Consider the following 22845-nt stretch of genomic DNA (forward strand, 5'->3'; position numbering starts at 1 on the left):
GCGGAGCCCCGCGGTGTGAGGAGAGCGGCTGAGGAGAGGGGGCTCAGCACCGTGGCTGAGGTATCGGGCTTCCCTCCCTCCTCGGCATCACTTTGGATGTTGAAAAGAAGGATTTCAGACTTTGGGGCATTAAAGTCTTTTTATTCCTCATACCCAAGGCTTACTTTAAAAATCACATGAAGAAACACACGGCATATAGACACTAATAAAAACCTTTTTTTGGAGTGAAGTGAGGCCCAAACACCCCATGAGTGAGGGCAAGGCTGAGGCGCATTGGCTTGGAGATGGGTTTTGTTTACATGTCTTCTGTTACTGGTACATGACAGAGCGAGGTGCAGTAAAAACTCCTTTAAAAATGATATTTGGTCAAGTCCTGTCAGATCATATGGCTCAACTCCCTACCTTGTTTGGAGGAATTCTTACCTTTGGTGTGAATATACCGTGTATGTGAGGAAAAGTGTTAAGTAAAATGAAACCTACAGTAGTTTCAACAGTACTATGTGAGAAAAAGTAAGCAAAGCGTTTCTGGCATTTCTTACTGTATTTTACTGGTAGTTAAACAGATAACTGGATTTTTCTGAATATTCCTCATCCACTTCCTGCAGTAGCTGTTAAGAAGAATCATCGTTAGGTTTCAGGTTGATGAATCAGACATAAATAAGGAGATTTTTTTAACTTCTCTCACCTATGCGTCATCACGTCAGGTATGTGATCTTCAAATTGATTTATTAGCAAGAAGAATCTATATGGCTACATCACTTTTCATAATAAAACCATAAAATGTTAATGATAAAACTGTAAGCTGACATCTAAATGTACTCAAAGTAATTTAGGTGTACATGTTTATGATTAATAAGTTGATGTATTACTTGCAGAGGAAAAAAGATACAGAGAATACTGAGATGTAATTAAAGCACAGTGACTTCCTTATTGCACTGAACTGCTTTTCAGAAAAACATTTTGTAGATATTCATGTTTTTGTGATGGTATATCAGTCTACAATATAACTAATATTGTCAATATTGCTTTTTGGTTTTATTCCTTTTCTTACCCCTAAGAATTAAAAGCAGAAAGGTAATATACTTGCTGATTAATAAGATTACCTTTCTGAAATGCTGTGGGGTAGAAAAGTGTTGGGTTAATGACCCTGTAAGAACAAATTTAAATAAAGATTGTACAAATTGAAACAAGATTAACTTTCCCAGGAATTTTGTGAGAACATTCTCTATTCTTTCTTTTTCACTAGAGAAAGCTTTTTAGGCACTTGGCAATGTTTCAGTTAATTTTGAGGATCACAGCAATTTTAGGTGTGAGAACAGGAAGAGCAGCACGCTGAGGAGATGTGAGCGGGTGATAGAGCTGGAGTCTGTCAGTCACACAGGGAGTGCAGCAGCTTCTTCTCTCGTGTTATTTGTCCAGTGTACCCTGTTCACAAAAGCAGTAATTTTTAGTCCATGCTGAGCACAGAAGCCAGTGCCATATACTATTTCCCACAGTGCTGGAGATCCAACTGTCTCATTTAGCAACAGCACGTTTCCAGGACATTTTTTTCTTCATATTCCTCTTCATAATGCCACAGCTTAAAATGGCTACTAAAGGTTCACAAAAGTTCTTAGTGAGTGTTTAATTCTGGGGCTTCTTGTGTTCAACTACCCTGTGTTTTCTCTGTGGTCTGTGCCACATGCAGGCAGCTCCCGGATCAGTACAGGAGATCTACAGACAAGTCCTCTGCAGTCACGTCAGGAATGTTGCTTTGGGCAAAACATAAAGCAGGACCAGGAAACTTCACCTAACTCTATGTTGAATGCACCTGGTACAGGATAGACATATTTTACCCAGTTTAGGAGCTGGAAAAGCACCATCCATTCGGTAAAAGTGATCCTCAGGCATTACAACAGCACAGCTTCTGAACATGGAGCAAATTGGTTTGTTACTGATTCCCCAGTGGCTGGTAAGGGCATCTTTAGTCAAAAAAAAAAAAAAAAAAAAAAAAAAAAAACAGAGAGGTATGTATCATGCTAAAGGTGAAGAAATTCTGTATGTTCCATACAGAGTTCAGCAAGGTGAGGCTAGTATGAAATCCCCCACCCAGAAGCTGCTAAGTACTGCCAGCTTTAGTGTGAACTCACTTTTTTTTTTTTACCACTAGATGAGCCTTCCTGCAATACAGGTAAAGATGCAAGGTCAAGATTTTTCTTTATCTCTGCTCTACAAATGATTAATCCAACAATCAATCCAACATCACGGGTCTGGAACTAATTACTTTCTGTCCCTTTGTTGCGTTGCTATTGTGATCCGAGCCAACAGCAAGGCACGCGTTAACTCCTGGAGGGAAGGCGAGTGCCTGGGAGATCAGCTGGAAATCAAGTGACGTGTTCTGTACCAGGTAAGGCAAAAAAACGATTGTTTTGCTCCTTCCCTCTCCGTAAGCCTCAGGAGCAGGACTTCACTGGAGGCGGTCCGGGGCTGCAGGAAGAGCCGGCAGGGTGTGGGACCCAGGTGCCTGCTGTGGGACGTGGGGTGGCTGGCAGCAGGTGAGGGGTCGGGGCTGCGCTGGGGTTTCAGTGGAGGCAGCCTGGGGAGCCCCCAGGGGACCCTCAGAGCCTTGCAGCTGCTCTCCGATGGTGGGGCTGGGCGGTGGTTTCTCTCTGCACCTTGAGCTGGAGGAGTTGCCTGAACGGCCAGACAGCTGGCTGCAGTTTTCTAGGCTCACTGTTATTGTAGAGGGATATAAGTCTGAAGGCTGGGCTGCATGTGTGCTTGGGGATGTGCCCGGCTTCTGCAAGGTGGGAGGTGAGCAGCCACCTGGAGTGGTGTCCTCACCTTGGTGGCAGCCCAATTATGTGGCACCTCGCAGCTTCAGCTCCCCGTTTGTCACTTAAGAGCTTCTGCTGGCTTCAGCTGGAAGGGTCGATCCCATAGGGGATTGCCACAGCAATTTTCAGCCTTCCCTGATGTGTTCAGCGTGATGGGGTGTGCCACGCACCAGTCTGTGAGGGGTTGCACCAGTCGTGCTGCGGTCACCAGCTTGCAGCGTAACGTCTGCTCTTGCTAGGTGCAGCTTGTGATTTGGAGGCTGCTAGCTAATGAATGGATGTGGCACTGCATTTTCTGAACAGCAGGTTGCAATTTTCGTAAATTGTAGAAGGTAAAGGGAAGTCTTTTTTTGTTTGGTTTGGTGTTGGTTTTGGTTTTGTTGTTGTTAAAGAGGCAGGGCAATCTCCCATTTAAGATTCATGTTCTTTGTGGTCTAGCATTCTGTAACACCCTCAAAACACACAGGCTTACTACTTAAACATCGCTCTCTTTTCCTCCAGTCCCAGCATTACTTTTTTTTTTTTTCCTCTTTATCCCAAACCTACAAAGGTTTAAACTCTTCCATGCAGAAGATTACATCCAAAGCCCAATCTTTACATCCAAGATTCATTGCTAAACCTCTGTTCCTTCGAAACAGTCTTTGTTAAGCAAACTGCAAGGAGTCAGTTGTACTGGGTTGAGGCTGTGCTAACTTCTGCTTCCACTGACCTTGTGTCACCACAGTCTCCTCTGCCACTCATGGGACTCAGTGGCCTGATCCTTTTCCATGTAGTAGTGTTATACACCAGTGTATAACTGAAGCTGTGCTCGAGAATGATGGCTCAGATGTGAGTGCTATGTGAGTCCCTGCCCACGTAAAACAGCCCGACACAGGACAAAGATAGCAGCAGACTTCCATACTAAGCAATGTAATGGAAATTGCGTCCTGTTTTGGCCTAGCACAAAGCAATCAATTATTTTCCTTTATACTTTTTTCTCCCTCATATTCTCACCTCTTTTTTTTTTTTTTCTAGAGTAAACTTGTGGGACACGCATATGCTGGGAGGTCTTTTTTTCTTGCCATGAAAGTGGTGAGGTGTTGTGGTGTTGCTCTATGGGCTGACATAACAGGCACTAGCACTTTGTGGAGATGTCCCTGTTCATAAATTTGTGAAAAAGACTCTAACTGTGACTTGTATAGTCCGTAGCTTCTGTATGTTCACTGAGGAGTAGAGCCCTAATGTACTGACGTGTTACACTGTATTCTAATTTAGCTTCGCTTTGTCTGAAAAAAAAAGTAGTTTATACAAAATTAATTGTACAGCAATTTGAAAACTGCATGTAAGGCTTTTGAAGAGCTAGGAGAAAGCCGTGATGGAACTGACTCTGCTCTGCTCACTGGTTCTTCCCAGATGTTTTCTAGCTTCTTAGTTGACTTGCTAGAATATGGTGAATAGCTTTTGTTTTCCCTCAGGGTCATCATAAGTGCTAGCTGTGTAAATAGGATGAGATGACAATATCCTAACAGGAAGTTAAGCTAAAAATTACAAACAGAACGATAGCTTTTTGTCAGATCAACAAAATTGTGTGTCTTCAAAACACTGTTTTGACTTAAAATGACTGTATGTGTAGTTTTCGTAAGGTGAACTTGTAAATGAGACTCCTGTAACTGATACTGCTCATTAAAGTATAATTTGAAGGTTGCATTTAAACATAATAGGTGTCCATTACACGTACAGAATAAACAAAGCAAAACATTGGAACTGTTGTAATCTGTATCTCTTGCCTCTAATACTCTAATAGATCAGGTGTGATAGGCTGTCTTTCCATGGAAAGCAGTAAAGTCAATTCCAAACAGGTGCCCTTGAAAATTACTTCCTTTTTTATTTTTTTTTTTAATTTTTTGTAACTAGACATTTCCTTCAGATCTGAGTAGCTGGTAGTGTTGGTTTGTAGACAGACTTAACAAACTTGTTTTGCAAAGCAAGATTTAGTCCTCATATGCAAAGAAGGTGATAGTTTGTAGTTAGGAAATTTAGTCACAAGACTGACTTGCACAGGTATGAAGTGATGCTTGCCTTAGACTTTTTTTTTTTCACGATAATGATCAGACAATGAGCTAGGTAAAGTTTTTCAAGTGTCACAAAAATAATGCAGAGTTCTGTTCACAGTTTCTTATTCTTGCTAATCTTTCCTCTGTCTGCCAGGTATACTGTTTTTACTCTTTAGTTCCCTATTCTAATTTTAGTAGTTAGGTACATCCCTGATTTCTCCTCTTCACCCAACGCTTAGGTTTCCCAATGGATTAAGTTGGCTACTTGAGGTAAGAAAATAAAAGCAACAGAGCATCAAAGCACAAGAGATTTGCTGTCAAAAGGATCTCTTAAGAGGGTTAGATAATACAATTAGATAATACAAAATCATCACTGTATGTACTTCAGTCCATAACAGTTGTGATTGTGTGAGCCCTTTTAGGTGGAGGAGCAGGTATTTGTGTGCTAGATCAGGGAGAGTACTTTGAAGTACCCGAGTTTTAATCCATTTCCTTTAAGCAAAAATTTTGAAGTGTGTGCCAAGTTCTCGAGACACTTAACTGGACACAGAAATTAAACTATATGCTGTAATAATTTTTTTTAATGTTTCAGGAGCATGTTATTTATTGTAAAGGCATTTAAACTCAGATAGAGCTGTAGAATCCTGCTTGAGACCTGCAAACATTAAGTAGCTGTCAGTCCTTCTCCAAAAGCCTTATCTAAGCAACCACGGATGATAGAATTAGATTAACTTGCGAACAAAATGAACAGGATGAAAACGTTGTAGTGTTACTATATTTTGGGGTAGGAAGAAATAACAAGAAGACTACTAAATGGGAAGGACAAGGCAACCCAGTGAGCAGGTAAAAAAATGGATATACAGCAGATAAGAAGCTGAGCTCATTGGGCTGAAGCTGTAGCTGGAAACATTGGGAGCACTCAGCTGACAGCAGAGATAGTCCAGCAGTAGGATGTCCCCATGTCAGACAGACACTGTTCTGTCTGCTCCTGCCAGCCTGCCCAGCCTCTCTGCACCCTGCTCCCCCCCATCAAGAAGAGATGGAGGGGACAAAGAGAATGGGATCTGTATTCTGGTAGGGAGCGTTGAACTATAGGACTAGGAAATACCTTCCTTTGTGAGCTTGAAGTTCAACAAGGTGTTGGGAGAGGTAACAGCGTTGTGACAGTAATGGTGATGCTGTCACCCTTCCCTTCCCATTTTTCTTACCTGTAATTTGACTCTGCAGTGGTAAACAAATGAGTCTTTGCTGCTACTACATCTCTTTCACTGGGAAAATCTTTGGTAGCCGAGGCATGGTTTGCATTACTGAAATTGACCAAAGGTCTACCATAATAAATCTCTGTTATTGTCTGTTGTGACCACAACAAAAACACAATAGAAAGCCAGTAAGAGGTGGCACTTGTCAGTGCAGACCAGGTACTTTGGCAATATGCATAAAAGCTAACCTTCACTTCCCTGTATAATTCACACTTATTTCATTGCTAATAGGTCAATTTAAGATCCTGTTTTCTCAAATGGAGTGCTTGTTTAGCTCACAGGCTCTTTAGATTTCTGAGAGACTTCCTAGTTTGTTGCAGCTGCCTTGAAACTGTTGGGGAAGAGATGGTGGAAGAGTAGCGGTTAGTACCAGACCTTTGTTACTGATGCAACATGTAATCTAATTTTAACTGCAGTCTGACTCTCAAGCTTACTTTTCACTTCGAGAAATCAATCTGATGTTCAGTTTGAAGCTGTGTGGAACATGTTAGACAGGAGAGGGGTTCATGAATAAAAATAACATATATAATGGGGAAGTACTGTTCAGTTCTAGCCTACAAAATTGAAAGATCCTTATGCTAAAGGAACACATTCCACCATATGAATCATTTTTTCCATGAATTCTATTCCCTTCATTCATCACTGTTAGGTAAACTATGATGTAGTTCCGCAATTTACCGTTTGCATTTGTCTACAAGATTTGCACAAGTAGAATTTACTTTATGTAATCCTTGTTATTGAGAGATTACAGGTAAATGACTCGAAGGTGTAGATGGCTTTCCTGAAACTTGATACCAGGACAAAGTGTAGTTAGCAAGACAGTCACGTTTGTTTGATTAATATTCTAAAAGAGGATTAGTGCCTATAGCAGTGAATTACCCGAACAGGAATAGGTGAAAGTAACCTGGAATATTTTGTCATGGCTGTTGGTTTGTGACGTGACAGCAGTTATTTTTTTCTGGGAATCGATCCAGAAGCGCGAGTTTGCATTGCTTGGAGTTTCCTGTTCTCTATCATTACAGAGTGTGTTGAATGATTTAAGCGGAAAGCACCCTTTCTCCACCTGTCCTGTACCTTACTTACATATCTTTGATTCTTAAGCCCACTGACCTTAAACCCTTCTGTTCTCCAGAGGGAGAGCACAAGATTTGTTTAGTTGTTTGCCAAAGTACAAAATGTCATCCAAAAAATAGATGCCACCCTGAAAAGGTTTGTCAAGCTCCTGCTTTCTTTCCTTGATATATAACCTTTGTTCTCCAGCTATTTTATTTATCTTTTCCTTCTGGAAAATAATTTTTTCAAGGGGAACCTAAGTCTAAACCTCATAGCTGTTCCTGGAGCTATGGTTCACTGGATCCAGTCATAGGTCAAAGAGAAGGAGATGATTTAGCTTCAGTATTACGTGCTTCTGGTTCCTTCCAACAAACTACACCTGATCAGAAATTTATAAACTGCCAGTGTATCGAACCACAAACCAAAACAATAATGTATGTACCTGATTTGATAGGAAAAGTTTCTCATGGTCTTTGGGCATGGGATGGAGGAAGAGGGTGGATTGGTGTGCTGTGTGTACACCCTCTCTGTGCTACCTGTGTAACCCTGGCACGCCACTTGTACACGCTTAGCATGCATGCACACACACACCTCCATCCCACTCTGCAGCACAGTGTGCACCAGATATCACAATAATCTTTGAGAAAGTACAGCCTCAGACAAAAAACATGGGTTATGCATGTTCTCGCTTGCTCTAAATGCCATTCAAGGTTTAGGATCTAATATTCTCAGCTAGCAAGAGAAAAATCTCTAGTTTTTGCAGGAGCAAACTGCAAAAATTTGAATGTCTCAGCATTCATGGGGAATCTATTTAAAATCCTCTAAGCTTCAGGAGTGCAGAAAAAACAGTGTGTTGTTTCACGTGCTGGATTCCTTCTCAGACTGTAAATGTCTCTGTGGATTTTTGCAGAAATCTTGGCATAAAGTGCATCTTTTAACTCAAAGGAAACAAAGTGGATAATGATGGAGCCCATGGACTGTCTGTCTTGGGCTTATTTGGGTGTTTTTGCAAGCCTAAGGTCTAGAGGTCTTCACAAGAAGTAAGAGAAAGAAGTAATGGATGTATTTTTTAGTCATGCTGATCTGTTTCCTCTGGTTGGGTGTATTTTAGCGGGCTGGTTGGTGTAGCTGGGTGATGCTTACTACCAGAACAGAGCGCTTCTGGGTAGTGCTGGCTCTACAGAACCTACGTTTATCTGTCTGAATGTTTGATCTCTCTACAGTTTGAACGAAGACCAGGCAAGTTGATGAGCTGGTTAGATATTTGCTCAACTCTCCAGCTGCTTTGCTGGCAGGCTTCCCAGCTTTCCGGATGGCTGAAACCGAGAGTTTGGCTTCCTGGGAAACCAGTGTATTTTGGGGCACTCTTCAAAGAGAGTTGTCTGAGAGAGTTGTCTCAGAATTTTCTTCCTCTCAGAAAGGCATCTTTTCTTAGTTAGCTTTCCATTACAGTTTGAAATGCTAAATGTTCTTGGAGAGGGAAATTTAGTTTTCCAGGCAAATTCTTGCAGAAGGCCATCATTATCTTCTTCAAAAATTGTGTTTCTATGCTTTTTGATGGAGTGTAAGGACAGAACATGCTAATTCCCGAATAGTTTGTATAAAACTCCATATATATTGTAAGCTAGTTCTCAAAAGCTCATCAGGGGCTAAGTGGTTTTCTGTCAAAGAAAGCTTAGCTCTCAGGACATTAAAACTTGCCATGACTTTTCATGTAAGACTCTTACATTTCCTGGAGTGATTGTTGGTTTTCTTTGGGGATAGGGGGAGGAGACTTTGCTTGTTACTTGTCTGATTACATGTGAATCTCACCCTGTCTCAGTAGGTTTTTGCCTGAAAAATACAAGTTTCACCAAGGGAAGGCTGTGTTTACAGTTTCTTGTTGGCAGGGATCAAAGTCCATTATTTACAGAAGCCAAGGGTGATAGAGCACATACCAATTGCCTGGTGTGCTTTTTTTTTTTAACTGAATAATTGCTGAAGATGTGGGCATCATTAAAACATGCTGCATCATGATATAATGAAAGCGCAGACAATTTTCTAATTACAATGTAAGAATCAATAATCTATGTTTACAGGCAGATCTCTTTGCAAGTCATTGTGCAAAACCTGGACAATGTTTTACAAATGTATGTCACACAGCATAATTTTAGAGTATCTGCCAAAATCCTTACGTGTGTAAACGACACGACAGTAATTTAAGAGTTAGGGTTTTGACAAGCCTTCAAAAGCCTTAAAAAGACACTACAATTATCCATTTGGAAGATACTTTTCTTCATGTGATACTTTCTTTACTGCACTAGAAATTAGAAGTGAGAACCACTGAAGACAGAAAAGCTGTTTGAGAGGGTAATGTTAAATGAGATTCAGCTTTACATTTCTAGGAGTGGAGCTGAGATTAAAGCATGGCATCGGATAGATTTTGCCAGACATGTCCTTTGGTTTTATTTTATTTTATTTTTCTTCCCTGTTGTTGGATATCTTGCCAGCTATCAAACTTGGCATGACGCCTTTAAGAGGAAATGCTAAAAATTGCTTCTTTTTCATTTTTTTTGAGTAAGACTTCTGAATAATTTCAAGAATTGCTTGTTTAATATGGATTCTGTCTTTAATTTGAGTATGAGGTTCTCCTTTTGCCAGCTTAACTGCATACTCCCATTCCTGTAAATAAAGTTAAACTCTGAACAAGTCTGGTTTGTTTAATGGTAAAGTGGAACACTCTGTAAGAAATAAAGCTAAGAATGAAACTATTTACAAGATCAATACATTAAGTCATTAGAAGAGCCCTCATTACGAATGGTTCTCTAAATAATGTCAGCTCTGTACACAACATTAATCCAATGTGTCCTGTGTTCACAACTAAGGCTTAGAGGTGCTGCTGCTAGTAGGGAAGTGGGCAGCCTTCACCTGCTCTTTGGAATCACAGTGATCAGAGAAAAATTGTATGTCTGGCTTTTCCTGTATGAAGAAGAAAGAGAATTTTTCTCCTTGATGTTTCAACATGTTCTTACTTGTCTGTCAATGCTGGGGAAACGTGCTCAAGGTCCTTAGTTTTTTGTAGAGATAGCTATAGAAAAATAGTTCTCATTTTACCTGCAACTTCTCATGGACCCTAATTTCTCAATGGTAAGTAGAATAAAACCAGAGAACAAAATTAGAACCATTTCCCATTTATATTGTTTCATGTTACTTGTTAGAAGAGTGACAATCTAACTATTGTGCTAAAATGAACTTCCTTTCTTTCCATTTCATATGTATATGCATCTGTTTTGTAATTAGGTCTAAAATCCGTCTTGTCATGAACATATTACTGAAGCAGCAGAGACAAAAATAAGGAAGATTTCTTCCCTCAAACCACAGACTCATCATGTCTTATTATTACAATGAAGCTTTTGAAAATCCCGACTACCACTTCTCAGAGACACTGGAAATTGATAGAAAGTGAGTTTATTTAATTCTGTTGCTGTGACTGTGCCATAAGAAATGCAATTATTTATGTGCAGGGGAAACTTTTTTCCAGAGTTTTGATTTAGAAATTCTTTTAATCCCTCCTTTTTGCTTGCATTCTCAGGCACAATTTTTTAAAGCTGTCATCAGGAAGGTGGCATTTAAGAGAAATGGCTTGCTTGCTTTTTACATGTTCATAATTTATCAGTTAAATTTATTTTAGGATTCATGGCATAGATATCATGGATTTTTTTTAGTTCCAGTAATTTTCACAGTGTGTTATAATCTCGCATGTCCTCGTTTTGCAAGCACTTACACCTGTTTAGGCAGACTCCATGCTAATTTCAAGTGGAGAAAGTTTTAGTCTTTCTAATTCAGTTGACAACCAAACCCGAGTTATGACATTGAAGTTCTAAATACAAAATACCTCTTAGTATCTGAGTTTGTACTCAGATTTAATGATAAGAGGTAACATTTTTTAAGGATATCTATTGAATGGTTTTATGGCACTCAAGTTTTTCCTTTTTATTGCTCACACAGCAGGAGATCTCAAAGGAATCTGTTATCTCACCAAAACCCCTATGATTCTTCACCATATGGTAGATACAGAGAGCCCAATGGAAGAAGAGAGAATTACTCTCCAGCCATACCAATGGCCTCTGTGAGACATGGCTCTGAATACAGAGAAAGTTTTCCAAGAGCTGATGTCCAAAGCAGAAGTCCATATGGAAAATTCTATGGTATGTAATTTCTCCTATCAACAATTTATATGAACATTGAAACAAATTATGGCTCACTCTATCCTGAGGGAGTCCTGTAGCTCCAGAAGGCTCAACTGTCTGCAGATATTGTACTTGGTGGCAGTGTTTTTGTTTCTTTCTTTTTTTTTTTTTTTTCCCCTAGAAAGGAGTTCTGATAATATATTAACAAGTAACTATTGTAGTAACAGATTGGTAAATACTGGCTTTTATGGAGTGCATGATTCATTGAACAGTAGGATATACATAGTAAAGAGGGAGAATTTTTTTTAATAGGATATATTGCCATATTTGTAGTAGAACTGTATTTGGTCAAAAGGCCTGATATTGTGTGTGTGTAAATAATCCATAGCAGCACACGACTTTCTGTATAATTCTGATTCCCTTCAACAGATAATCGTTCCTTTGAGCCTGAGCCAGAATGGGCATACAGCCCACCTTCTCTCTTCCATCCATTGGAAGGCCCCTATGCTTCGAGTTTTTCCAATGTATCGGAAGGTAAGATACAAGGATTGTGGTGAATCAGAATACTGAATGTTAGTCTCACCCTCCATGAAATAATGAAAATTTTAAAAGCCTTCTTGTTCGGGTATGAAGATTTTCACATAATGAAAGGAATCAGAACACACAAATTCTATTTTACTATCTTACATCACTGTAGCTGAATTTTTCAATATCTTTCTGAAAGTGATGATCTTTGTTCCTTGAGGAATGAAAGCTGTAATACCTACCCATTTTAACTCAAACTCACGGTAAGTGGGTCAACATAAAAAATAAAACTAACCCCAACTTATACAGTTATCTGAAAAGGTTAATTGGAGAAGGAAATAAGGGAGGATAGGATGCATTTTTGAGACTGTTTTTAGTGAATTTTTCTCTCTGTTGTCTAAAAGTAAATTCTGGACTATAACAGTAATTCAAGATTTATGTTCATTAAAATATAGGTGGACTGAAATAGTACAATCTGAGTTCCCTTTTAGCCTAGCATAGCAGTTTATTGTTCATTTTCTGGGTAGGAACTGTTCTTCCCATATCCTGTAATCTTATTGTTACAGTCAGTTTGGTTCCTGCCTGCTGAATCTGGAATGTAACTAAGAGTTCTTTTCTGCAATTGTAACCTAGATGCATTGAAGGAACCATTTTTTCTGTGCTCTCATAGTGAGATTTTTTTTTCCTCTTTTCATCATAGGAACATGGTCTGTAATTTAAGATCTGATTTGGCAAAATCCTGTTTGTATTAAGGTGTAACAAATTTTATTGGTATTTTATTGTCTTGCTCTGTAAGTGACCATAGAGATAGGACATTTCCAAACATAGCTTTTTCCATAGCTTTTAATACCTGGTAGGAAGGAGAGTGTGCATTTCCAACATAATCAACTAGAGGTTAAATGTGTAGGTGCTGAAAGTTCAAGAAGTACCTCCTCAAGGAGATACAGTTACTTTTCTTTTTCTGATTTGTTTTAGTAGCTACAAAGGAAGTTGGCTTAAAGTAAAAATGACAGTAACATCAGGACACCTTTAGACCCAAATAGTAAATCTGGTTGGGGGGCCTGCAACATGTGCATCAACTAGCAGACACTTCAGTCAGTTGGGGCCTTCCAAACTAGAGGGTTGAGCTCAAAAAGGGGGTGTAACATTGAGCAGATTGGCCAGTAGTTTACTGGACAGCCAAAGTAAGGAAAGCTGTGGCTAAACTCATTGGCATCATAGCTGGAAGATAGATGCACTTAAGGAATAAAGTTTGAATAATTGGATGAAAGAAGCTTGACATATGGAATACCTTGAGAACAGCTGCAATTTGGCCCCAGGGAAATGGAAGCTGATACATATATTCAGCATGATTGAATGTGATTCTGAAACAATCTCTCAGTCAGGAGAGGGATTTTGAAAGAGAGGAGGTGTCTTCTAGGAAGAAAACCTTCAATAATCAATGTGGACATTTATGAATGGGTTAGATGAGACAGTTTTCCATGACAGCTGAAGACTGGGCTCAATACCATTTTTTCCAGTGTGTATCTGAAAAATTGCATGCAATCATCAGGCGTGACCATGGGAACACGTGAGAGGGAGAGCGTACATTTGCATGTAGGTAGAGAGATTGAAGAGTATATTTTTAAGTTCTTTCTGTGAAAGTCAAATTGTCCTAAGGACATTTTGCCTAGGAGCATCCTGGCTTATTAGACAGTGTACGTTATTTAGCTAACTTTATTCAGAGGAGAAACAGAAGGCCATCTGAAGAGATCTTCATGACATTTTCCACCCTGTCTGAAACAGACACAGTGTAAGAAGGTAGGAGTTTAGAGAAGTGGTTTAATATTAAATAACATCTTGCACAAGGATGGTTTAGTTGGCACTGTTCTGGTTTATCATCAGAATTGCATGTACAGTCTTCTGTGGTTATGAGAGCAACTTGTTTTTTCGTTAATGCTAATACTTCAACTTTTATACTCTAGTAGCACACTAAGTCCCATGATAAATGAAGCACAGTGCAGTGTGATTTTTTTTTTGGCTAAAGGTTTAGCTTTTCTTTTTACAATTTATTAGGATATGTTTGACCAGCTAATGAATTGTCTTCAGTCACTGTATGTATGGAATTAGCATCAAATTCCAGCATGTGAAAACAAGCTGATTGCAAATAATACCTTACTATCGATTTCATACAGACTAACATCACTAAGATTATAGATAAATAACACTAAAAGTCTAGGGGTGTTTCAAATCATTACATAGTGTCTTAGAAATGTAACTATCAAATATGATCAGCAATAGACCAGCAACCTTGGAGTTTGTTAGTATTGTGTCCTCCTTTATATTACAGCTCCTTGTATTAACATTAAACGAACAGTAGATGAGTAACACTTATTTTTTAACATTCAGTATTGTGCTATTTCCATACATCTGTATTAGGGTACTGGTAAGAATATTCTGAGCAGTATCATTAAGTCTCAGAACCTGCCACATGTTAGTGGCAGTGAAAGTGGGGAATGTTATTATATCAATTTCACATTTTTAATAAAAACTACTGTTTTATCATCCTAAAATTTGGATTTTCATGTTTTTTGTGCAGAAGAAAAGTTAGTTGAAAATCTTGCAAGTATGTCCACCCGTGAAAGGATTAAAGCAATCCAGAAAATGCCAGAGACCATGAAAAAAAGAGAGAAATCAGGTAAAAATAGAAGTTTATCTGTTTAGCTTTACAAGCAGTATAATGTTGACATCTAGTTATCAAGCATAGGTTGCCATCTGCTCAGCCTGAGTTTGTCACTTTGAGTATGAAAGAACTGAAAGTACTTTTTTGTTCACTTTTTAAAAGTTAACATCTTGCAAGGAACAATAATTTAAAGATGTTTCAACGTCCTTTCTGTGAGTGAGAAGAATCTCTTATGTAATATAAAATGAAACAGCAAGGCAATGCCTTTCAGCATGCAGGAAGACTTGTGATTATTATTCAAAGGGAACTTGGATGTTGGCCATTGCAAATGAATAACAGACCACATGATCTCAGCCATCATTTTGTCTAGTTACATATATTTATTTAATATGTGAATATATATATATATTTTTCCATCAATGAGTTAGTGGAGGGGCTAGGATATGCTGTCATAACTCAGCTTGTAATGGACAAGAGCTATGGTATCAGCTAATGCAAAAACAACCATTAGAACTGTCTCCACATTCATGAGCACGTGTGTTTGCAGCAGCTTCTTTGGCTTCTTGTTTTAATTACAACCTGTACTATGATGCTTGTCACCCTCTGCCCTGCTCTTCCTCAGAAATAATGTTCTTAAAGAAATAACAGAAAAATCAGGGAGACGTGGTACTCAACTTGACTGCTGTACACAGTGTCTGCGCAGAACAGAAGTGGTAAGTGTCAGACACTTCCGTGAGTCACAATCAAGTAAACCACTACAGCTGCAGTGTTATTACCGTCTCCAGGAGTATTTGGCAGCTTGCTTTCTTACTTACCAAAGAACCAATTCATTGCTGCAGTGTTCATTAGTAATGACTTGCATTATGGTAGCCGTTAGGAACACCAGTTCAGCATCTTACAGTGCATGTAGTGGGGGAAATATGTTCTTATCATCAAAATGGAACTGTAAAAATGTGAGTCTGTATTATGTGAATTTGAGCCCTGTGTAAGACTGCTTGCTGAGGTTCATCTCTCTCATATCTTTTGTACTTTAGTCATTTCGACGATTTAGAAACAGTTTGTCAGAACATTTTCACCAACTGTGGTTATGGCACAAGACTCTGAAGATCATTGGTGGCGAGTTTGGAACAAGTGTTCTTTCGTATTTTATTTTCTTGAAGTGGCTGCTAAGTTTCAACATCTTCTCATTCCTCATAAACTTCAGTTTCATCACAGTCCCTCAGTTTATTGCAGCAGAACCAAATAACCTTTCATTCAGGGGTCTGGAGCTGCTCACTGGAGCTGTAAGTATGTAACAATGGATTTATGTTATTACTCTCTGCAACAGACCTACTTTAAAAATCATGACAAAGTAAAAAAGCAATTATTTCTTCTTAAGAGATTGAGTTAGATGTTTATATGACTAGAAATGATAGTTAGTATGTATTTGAAAAAAAAAAGAAACTACAACAAACATTAACCCAGGGTGGAACTCATTCTGAGGAATGTGTCTTACTGCAAATGATTGCTGTGTTCAGCAATATATCAAGATTTTTTCATTGTTCTTCCAGAAAGGAGTGGAAGTCAGGCCTTCTGGAGGCGGATACAATAGTCTTTAGCAGAACATTTTTCCCATGCTGATTTTCCTCTAAAAATACAGTGCAGATTTCAGTATGTGTTCCTGTGAGTTTTGCTTATTTCTAAAGCTTTATTCCTCCGAGGAGGGCACAGATCTTTGTGTGGCAACCCACCAACTTTAGTGTGCCCTGTAGACAGGAGGATCTTTTCACTATGCAGAGATCTTTATATTCAGGGAATAAAATCCCAGGATATTTATAAACAAAAATTTTGCACTGCTCTAAGTTTAGTAGTATTCATCAACTACTTGATCTGAGAAGACTTACTCTTTTTTCTGTCTTTGACAGTTGTAAAAATTGTGTCAATTTTATTGTTGTTGAAGGATTTCTCTGGTTAATAAACATCATTCTGCTCTTGCTAACGCTCTTTTTCAAAGGAAAGGTGTCCACCCTTTCTTTCTAAAACTGGGTTTTAAAGTGCTGTATTTTATAGTAACGTTGTTTAATTTTGCAAAGTACAGTCACCATTGCAGGAGGTCAGCTGTGATGTAGTAACTCACGTATTGAATGTCACATGCTTCCTCCTTGGTTCCTTTGCAGTTGTTACAATTAGTCAGTTCAGAACATTGCTCCAAAGAAATAAATGATAATGCTTTCCCTCTTCAGGAATTTTCAGAGAAGAGCAAATCCTGCAAGCATATTGAATGCTCACAATCATCCCAAATGATGCAAGTCATTTATATACCTCTAAAAGTTCTCAAAAATATGGAAGTTTATAGCTGATAGAATGAGAACAGGGTCCAATTTTCACAAATTTAATCACACCTGATTTTACAGCCGGGAATGGGACAGCTCCCACATCTGAATTGTGCTTCAGGTGATGGTACTTCTCTCTACATGCAGGTACTAGCAAATATTCTGAATGATGTCCATATATTTTCAGGGTTATTTTCAACAAACAGTACTCTACTATGGCTTTTACACCAATGCTACAATCAGTAAAACGGAGAATGGTGCATCTTATAACATGCAGCTGGCCTATATTTTTACTGTTGGAATATATTTTGTCATCTGTTTGCTTATCTTGTTGTTCAGGTAAACTAATCATATATTCTTATTTCATTTATATTAGTCAAAAAAATATGTAAATGTCTGGCAGTGATAATCACCTGAGTGTGTTTCTGTAAGTCCTTATTTCCAGGTCTCAGGTTTAAGCAGAAGATTCTGCTCAAAAGACAGTCTCATACATCAAACTTTTCTTAGGCGAAGGAAGAATAACTGCTGAATAGTGAGGGCCATGCAGGTGAATCCCAGCTCAAAGCAATTTACAGCATGATCTCCCTTTTTAATCTGTTGCGACTGATAACATATGGTATTGACATGGCCTTCTAATAGCAATGAAGTAAAGATTGTCAGCAACAACTGGGAGAAAGAAGTGTGAGAGTTCTCTCTTACGTTAATTTATTTTCCATGCCTTCTTATGTGAGATGCTGACATAGGTCCGCTAGCCAAGGGAAGGGATGGAAAAACTGAAAAATTCACACACACACACACCCTTTTACTGTTGTGAAAACTTGATCTATTTCCCCACTATGCATCTCACTTTTTTTTGTTGTTGTTGTTGCAGCATGGCAAAATCCTTCTGCAGGAACTTCATTAACCCTCAGACATACTCTGGAAATGCTAGCAAACTTCTCTGCACTTGGGACTTCAATGTAACTAATGAAAAAGCTGTGAAGCTGAAACAAAAGAATCTCAGCACACAAATAAAGGTACAAAATCCAGGAGATGCAAAAAGGTGCAAAGATGCATAACTAGCATGCTTGGATCACTCTGCCAGAATGTATGCACAAATAAGTCTCCAGAACAGTGACTCAGGCACGCTAGTCATGTTTCTAATAAACTTAAGTCTTCCTGGCTGTTAAACTTCATTTGATTTGAACTTCTGGAGTTGTCGTAGCTACTTGTTTTTCTTTTCTCTTTAAGCTACACATAAATATTTATATCCTTTTGTTCTACTGAATGAATGCTTTTGTTCTACTGAATGAATCTCTATGACTATTAAATATATGCTAGAATATTGCTTTTTTTTTTCTTTTCCTTTTTGCAGTTTAAATATTTTGTCAACAAAAGCAGACTTATGATATTAAACGTTAAATTAGCATAACTGTTGAGAGAAATAACTTTTAGGACAGGAACACAAAATTGGCCATTTAATTTTCCCAGGATATTACTGTGCTGATCTTCTAGAGAAAAAAATCTTTTATTCGGTCTCTCAAGTAGTTACTTGAAACAGGTTTTCCTTTATGCTGCTGACTAAGCAATTCTTCATTAAGATTTGTTTCCTTGCAGGAAGGCCTCACTGATGTAAACAAGGAAGTTCTAAATTTTTCTGGAACAGAGATACTTGTTCATATTCTTATTCATCTTGGTGCCTGGGCTGCTTCCCTGGGAATAGCAGTGGCTGCTTGTTCCGGTGTTTACTTCCTCTCCATTAATAATCTAGAGGTAAGGACAGACTTTGCAGCCTGTTTTTGGAAACTTATTTTTCCACATGGGTGTCTTAAGACAAAACGCAAGCTGTGGTCTGTTCGCTACTAGGGACAGTAGGAAAGCATGGGTGTTGTTTCTGCCAATACACACACACGTTCTGCTGTACCTAAAAGCTGGTTTGCAAAGATTCACACTACTGGGGACTACGGCAAGACTGTAGGACCTGAGGGGTCTGAGCAAATCTCCCACTTCATCCCAGCAGTTGCATGCCTGGACCCATGTCCAGCTTAGAGAGAGCGCAGCTGGTGGCCTTGAAAGAAAGTGCAAGAAGAAGCCTCATCAACGACTGCCTCTCCTTTGCCCTGGAACAGCTTTTAAGCTGGGGCTCCCACCTCTGGTCCCATGTAACACAGTGGAAGGGGAGGGTCATTGTGCTGGATATGGACCAGTAAACATGGTAGCCTCTAATCAGAGAACAGAGATGTGTGTCAGATGTGTGGGCACAACTTGAGGCAGCATTTCAGCTAAGGTTCTAAGTTCGGGGTTGGTTCTTTTTGTTTTTCTTCTCTCAAAGCTGTTTATGGAAGGGCATGAAAATGACCTGGAGAGCCAAGCTGCCATGTTGGTGCTACCAATTGTTGCATCTCTCCTCAATGTGCTAATCCCATTCTTCTACTCATGGCTTGGACACCTGGAGAAATTTCAGAATCCCAGAAACAGGACATATGTCACTATTGCCAGGTATTTTTTGCTCCCTCCTCTTAGTGTTTTTTGCCTGAAGTTGGCTGACTCATCTTTTTACTGCAAGCTATGTCTAGATGGTGTGGTGGGCAGTAGTGAGATACGGAGCACATGAATTCATCTTCTCCAAAGGTTTCTGCACACTCTTCCCTCCCTGTTCTGTTTGCCTTCTGAGTCTTCCGGAGTGTTCTCTGCATGAGGACAGGGTACCCCTCCCAGTTAGGAACACTGTGACTCTGGGCTTGGCTTTGTTTGTAGCTCCCACAGATACCTAGTGGGCTGCGGATCTCCTGGGGAAAGGAAGGGAAGTGGAGAGAGGAGTGAGGAGGTCTAACTTTGCTACAGGTGCCTGGAATTAACACTACATTACCACCAGTGCCCCTCAGGCCTTCCTCTCCTGTGGAGCCCACACACCCATGTGCAGTAGCATGTTTAGGCCTGTGTCAAGGTCGTCACACCTGGCTTCACTTCTGCCAGGACAATAGAGTAACGTGGCACCAGAGCTCCTGTTAGTCCTGGCACTGTGCAGGGCTATTGTTGGTGTGTAAGAAGGTAGTAACATGACCAATGGCCATCCCGCCATCGTTCCTTCCCGTGAGCTTACAGAGCGGTTGTCAGTGCAGTTACTGGTATTTTTCTTTGTAGAAATATCATCCTGAAAATATCGATTATTGGAATACTGTGCTACTACTGGCTTAACATTGTGGCGGAATCGAAGTCCCAGGTAAAGTTTCAAAAGTATGCATCTCTGACTTATGATAACTCATTAGGAACCACTTTGGTAGTAGGCCTGCTTCAGCGAAGAGAAGTACATGGAGTCCTTTGGACAGCTGAATTTCCCACCCCAGCATTTCTTTATTAGAGTCTCTAGAGAAATGAACTGTATGAGAATGAGTCACCCGATTTGAGTCTCAGTTGGTTTGCAGCATTCTTCAATGAGAGGTCAACTGTGACTAGTTAGGGTGCCAGCAAGTCTTTGATCCATAGCCCAGATTTCAGATGCCCAAGCATTTGCATTTGGGAATGTTAGAATCATGTAATTTTTTACTTCAGATATGTTTATTTATTTATTTATTTCTACCTCTTAAAGTGCTGGGAAACACTGATTGGCCAAGATATCTATCGTCTTATTCTGGTCGACTTCATATTTTGTTTGCTTGGCTCTTTCTTTGGAGAATTTTTACGAAGGTGAGTATAATGTTTCTAATCTTGTTTTTATTCATTAGCCAAAGACACAGTTCTTTTGGTTGGTTGCTTGCATGCTTCTTCCCCTCCAATGTGAGAAAAGGAGAGGTCCAACAGGATTATGTCTGGGATACAACTGAAGCTTTCTCAGTTCTCTCTACCAGGCATGCTCTCTGGGTACGTGCCTTGGGTATATCCCAGCTCCTTCTTAGGAGAGGTCACAGTGTGTACTGTTCTACTCTCCCAGTGTGTCCTTGTTCCCTTTGGAGATGGAAACACAGGCAGGGAGGAGTCACACTGTACTCCAGTAGGTCTCCTTAACGGGTGCCAAATGACCAGGTGTCTCAAGCAGAAAACCCTGCTTTTCTGCATGCACACAGATGCATTGCTGGCTTTTCTTAGTATGTCCCTCTGCCAATGTTTTTTCTTTTAGTTATCTCACTCTACAGAGTGCATGCAAGTTTAAAATCTCATTTTAATCAGTCTTATTAAGGATGTAATATGACTCCCAAGTGTAGAGGTCTGTAGTGTGGTATGTGAGAGAGTATTTTTAACTGAAAGTAAGCTCAGCTAAGCATGTAAACAAAAATTCATTTAATTCTGTAATCTGTTGCGTGTCCCTTCCTACTGCTAAACATTATTTACGACTACAGTAATAGAGTACTAAATGCTTGCCACCTCTATAGAACATTTAGGGATCCTGGCTATATATAGGAGATCCTTATGATTGTTTGCCCTTCGCATGTGATGAGAACAAGATTGGTTTACAAGTTAGGACTTTGGCTTTTGTGTCAAATCAACACAAAGCAATGTTGAGAAGCCCTTGAAGACTTTCCCTTCACAGCTCTTGTCAGTGTACTTTAATCCTCCTGTGTTATCGTTCTGTTTAGACAGAAAACCACCTCCCCACAAAAAGTCACAGTACTAAAACCACGTCATCAGCCATTATGAATGTTCTCCACTGAGCTGCGTGAAAGCACCAGACTTACAGTCATAAAAGGTTAAAAGTACAAGTACATTTCATTACTTGCATGTCTTCAGAGTAACTGGAACACAGCCCTGAAACGTTGATGATGCAGCTGATTTGGTGGTACCCAGACCTTTACTCAAGGCAAGATGGGACAGTAACCAAAATCCTCCCTGTTCTTGCTACAGAAAGCAGAAACTGAATCTTCCCAGCCCAGGAAAAAAATAAGTGATAAAATGAGATTACGGGTCCTCAAGAGGAATCCTTGGGGTACTTGCTTACCTGTGTGTCTCAGCTACCTGCCACCTTGGTTAGTTTAAAGTAGAATATGCTTTAGGATATGTTGCAAATGTCAGTTTAGAAGATTCATTTTTTTTTTTTTTTGATTAAAGCTGAGAATTTTCAGGAGGCGGGAACTGGAAAGCTGTTAGGTTTTTGTAATGAGGTAAACTGTCATTTCAACTGTTAAATCATAAGCGTAAGCATACTTTTCTGATATAGTTTAAATCCTTTTTTTTCTTTTGGTCTTTTTTTTTACTTGCATTAAAAATGTCCTAAGCCTTTCTTACTCCTGCTGTGTGTTATGGGAATTTGCTTTTGCCAGATTCTTCTGTTTCATTTTGATGTGCTGTCTAATCAACAAGCTGTGGCTGCTTTGTGTGACGTGGTTAATGGAACCCCTGAATAACCTGTCAGTGATGTATTCAGGAGGTCATTTGCAGAGGTTTTTACCATTTAACAAATGCTATTTTTTTTCCCAGAATTATTGGAACTACAGTCTGTGTAAGCCTGGGAGTGCCAGAATTTGATATTGCACGAAATGTTTTAGATTTGATCTATGCACAGACTTTGACCTGGTAAGTGGTAAGTTTACAGCTAAAACTTCGTTTGCGTGTAAGGAATACCATGGAACATTCCGATTCAGACATTTATGGGTGCTTTGCATCATGAAAGAAAGTGTAGGATAAGTGAGAGATGATATATATCAAGTACCTTTGTAAGGATTGTGACTCATCAGTTCTGTGACTGAAATTATTACCCGCATAATTACAGTAATTTAGATTGTGGCCCCTGGTCTGGGAGAAAACTGTAAAAGGAATATCCAAAAGTTTTGTTTTAATCCCCACTGGAATAGTGTTCCTGTTGAAATAATCTCAGTGTTAAATACCGGAAAAGCTGCCTTATTTCCTCCTTATTTCTGAGAATGAGTGCAGTACTCCAATTATGAGTTTTGCAGATGTGTACACAGATGTGTACATTTAAAGTTGCATGTTTTTAAAGGCTAACTTACTGTTACAGGATCACTATTAATATAATTACACATTTGCAAATAGCCAAACACTAACTGTATATGAAGATAGTGTGATGCTTTCTATTTTTGGGGAA

General features: G+C 39.3%; 1 protein-coding gene across 1 annotated transcript in view; it reads left to right on the forward strand.

Moving 5' to 3' along the window:
- Positions 1 to 161: 161 nt before the first annotated feature.
- Positions 162 to 22845, forward strand: part of TMC5 (transmembrane channel like 5) — a 29834-nt gene continuing 7150 nt past the window's right edge. Inside the window, 14 exon segments of the mRNA XM_040575031.1 lie at positions 162 to 2386; positions 10441 to 10602; positions 11149 to 11348; positions 11760 to 11864; positions 14434 to 14526; positions 15136 to 15230; positions 15552 to 15800; positions 17017 to 17168; positions 17701 to 17845; positions 18426 to 18581; positions 19141 to 19307; positions 19953 to 20031; positions 20398 to 20495; positions 22221 to 22316. Of these exon segments, the coding sequence (XP_040430965.1) occupies positions 10529 to 10602; positions 11149 to 11348; positions 11760 to 11864; positions 14434 to 14526; positions 15136 to 15230; positions 15552 to 15800; positions 17017 to 17168; positions 17701 to 17845; positions 18426 to 18581; positions 19141 to 19307; positions 19953 to 20031; positions 20398 to 20495; positions 22221 to 22316 (1709 nt within the window). The 5' untranslated portion in view covers positions 162 to 2386; positions 10441 to 10528.

The sequence above is a fragment of the Cygnus olor genome, chromosome 15, assembly GCF_009769625.2.
Source record: "Cygnus olor isolate bCygOlo1 chromosome 15, bCygOlo1.pri.v2, whole genome shotgun sequence".
NCBI lineage: Eukaryota > Metazoa > Chordata > Aves > Anseriformes > Anatidae > Cygnus > Cygnus olor.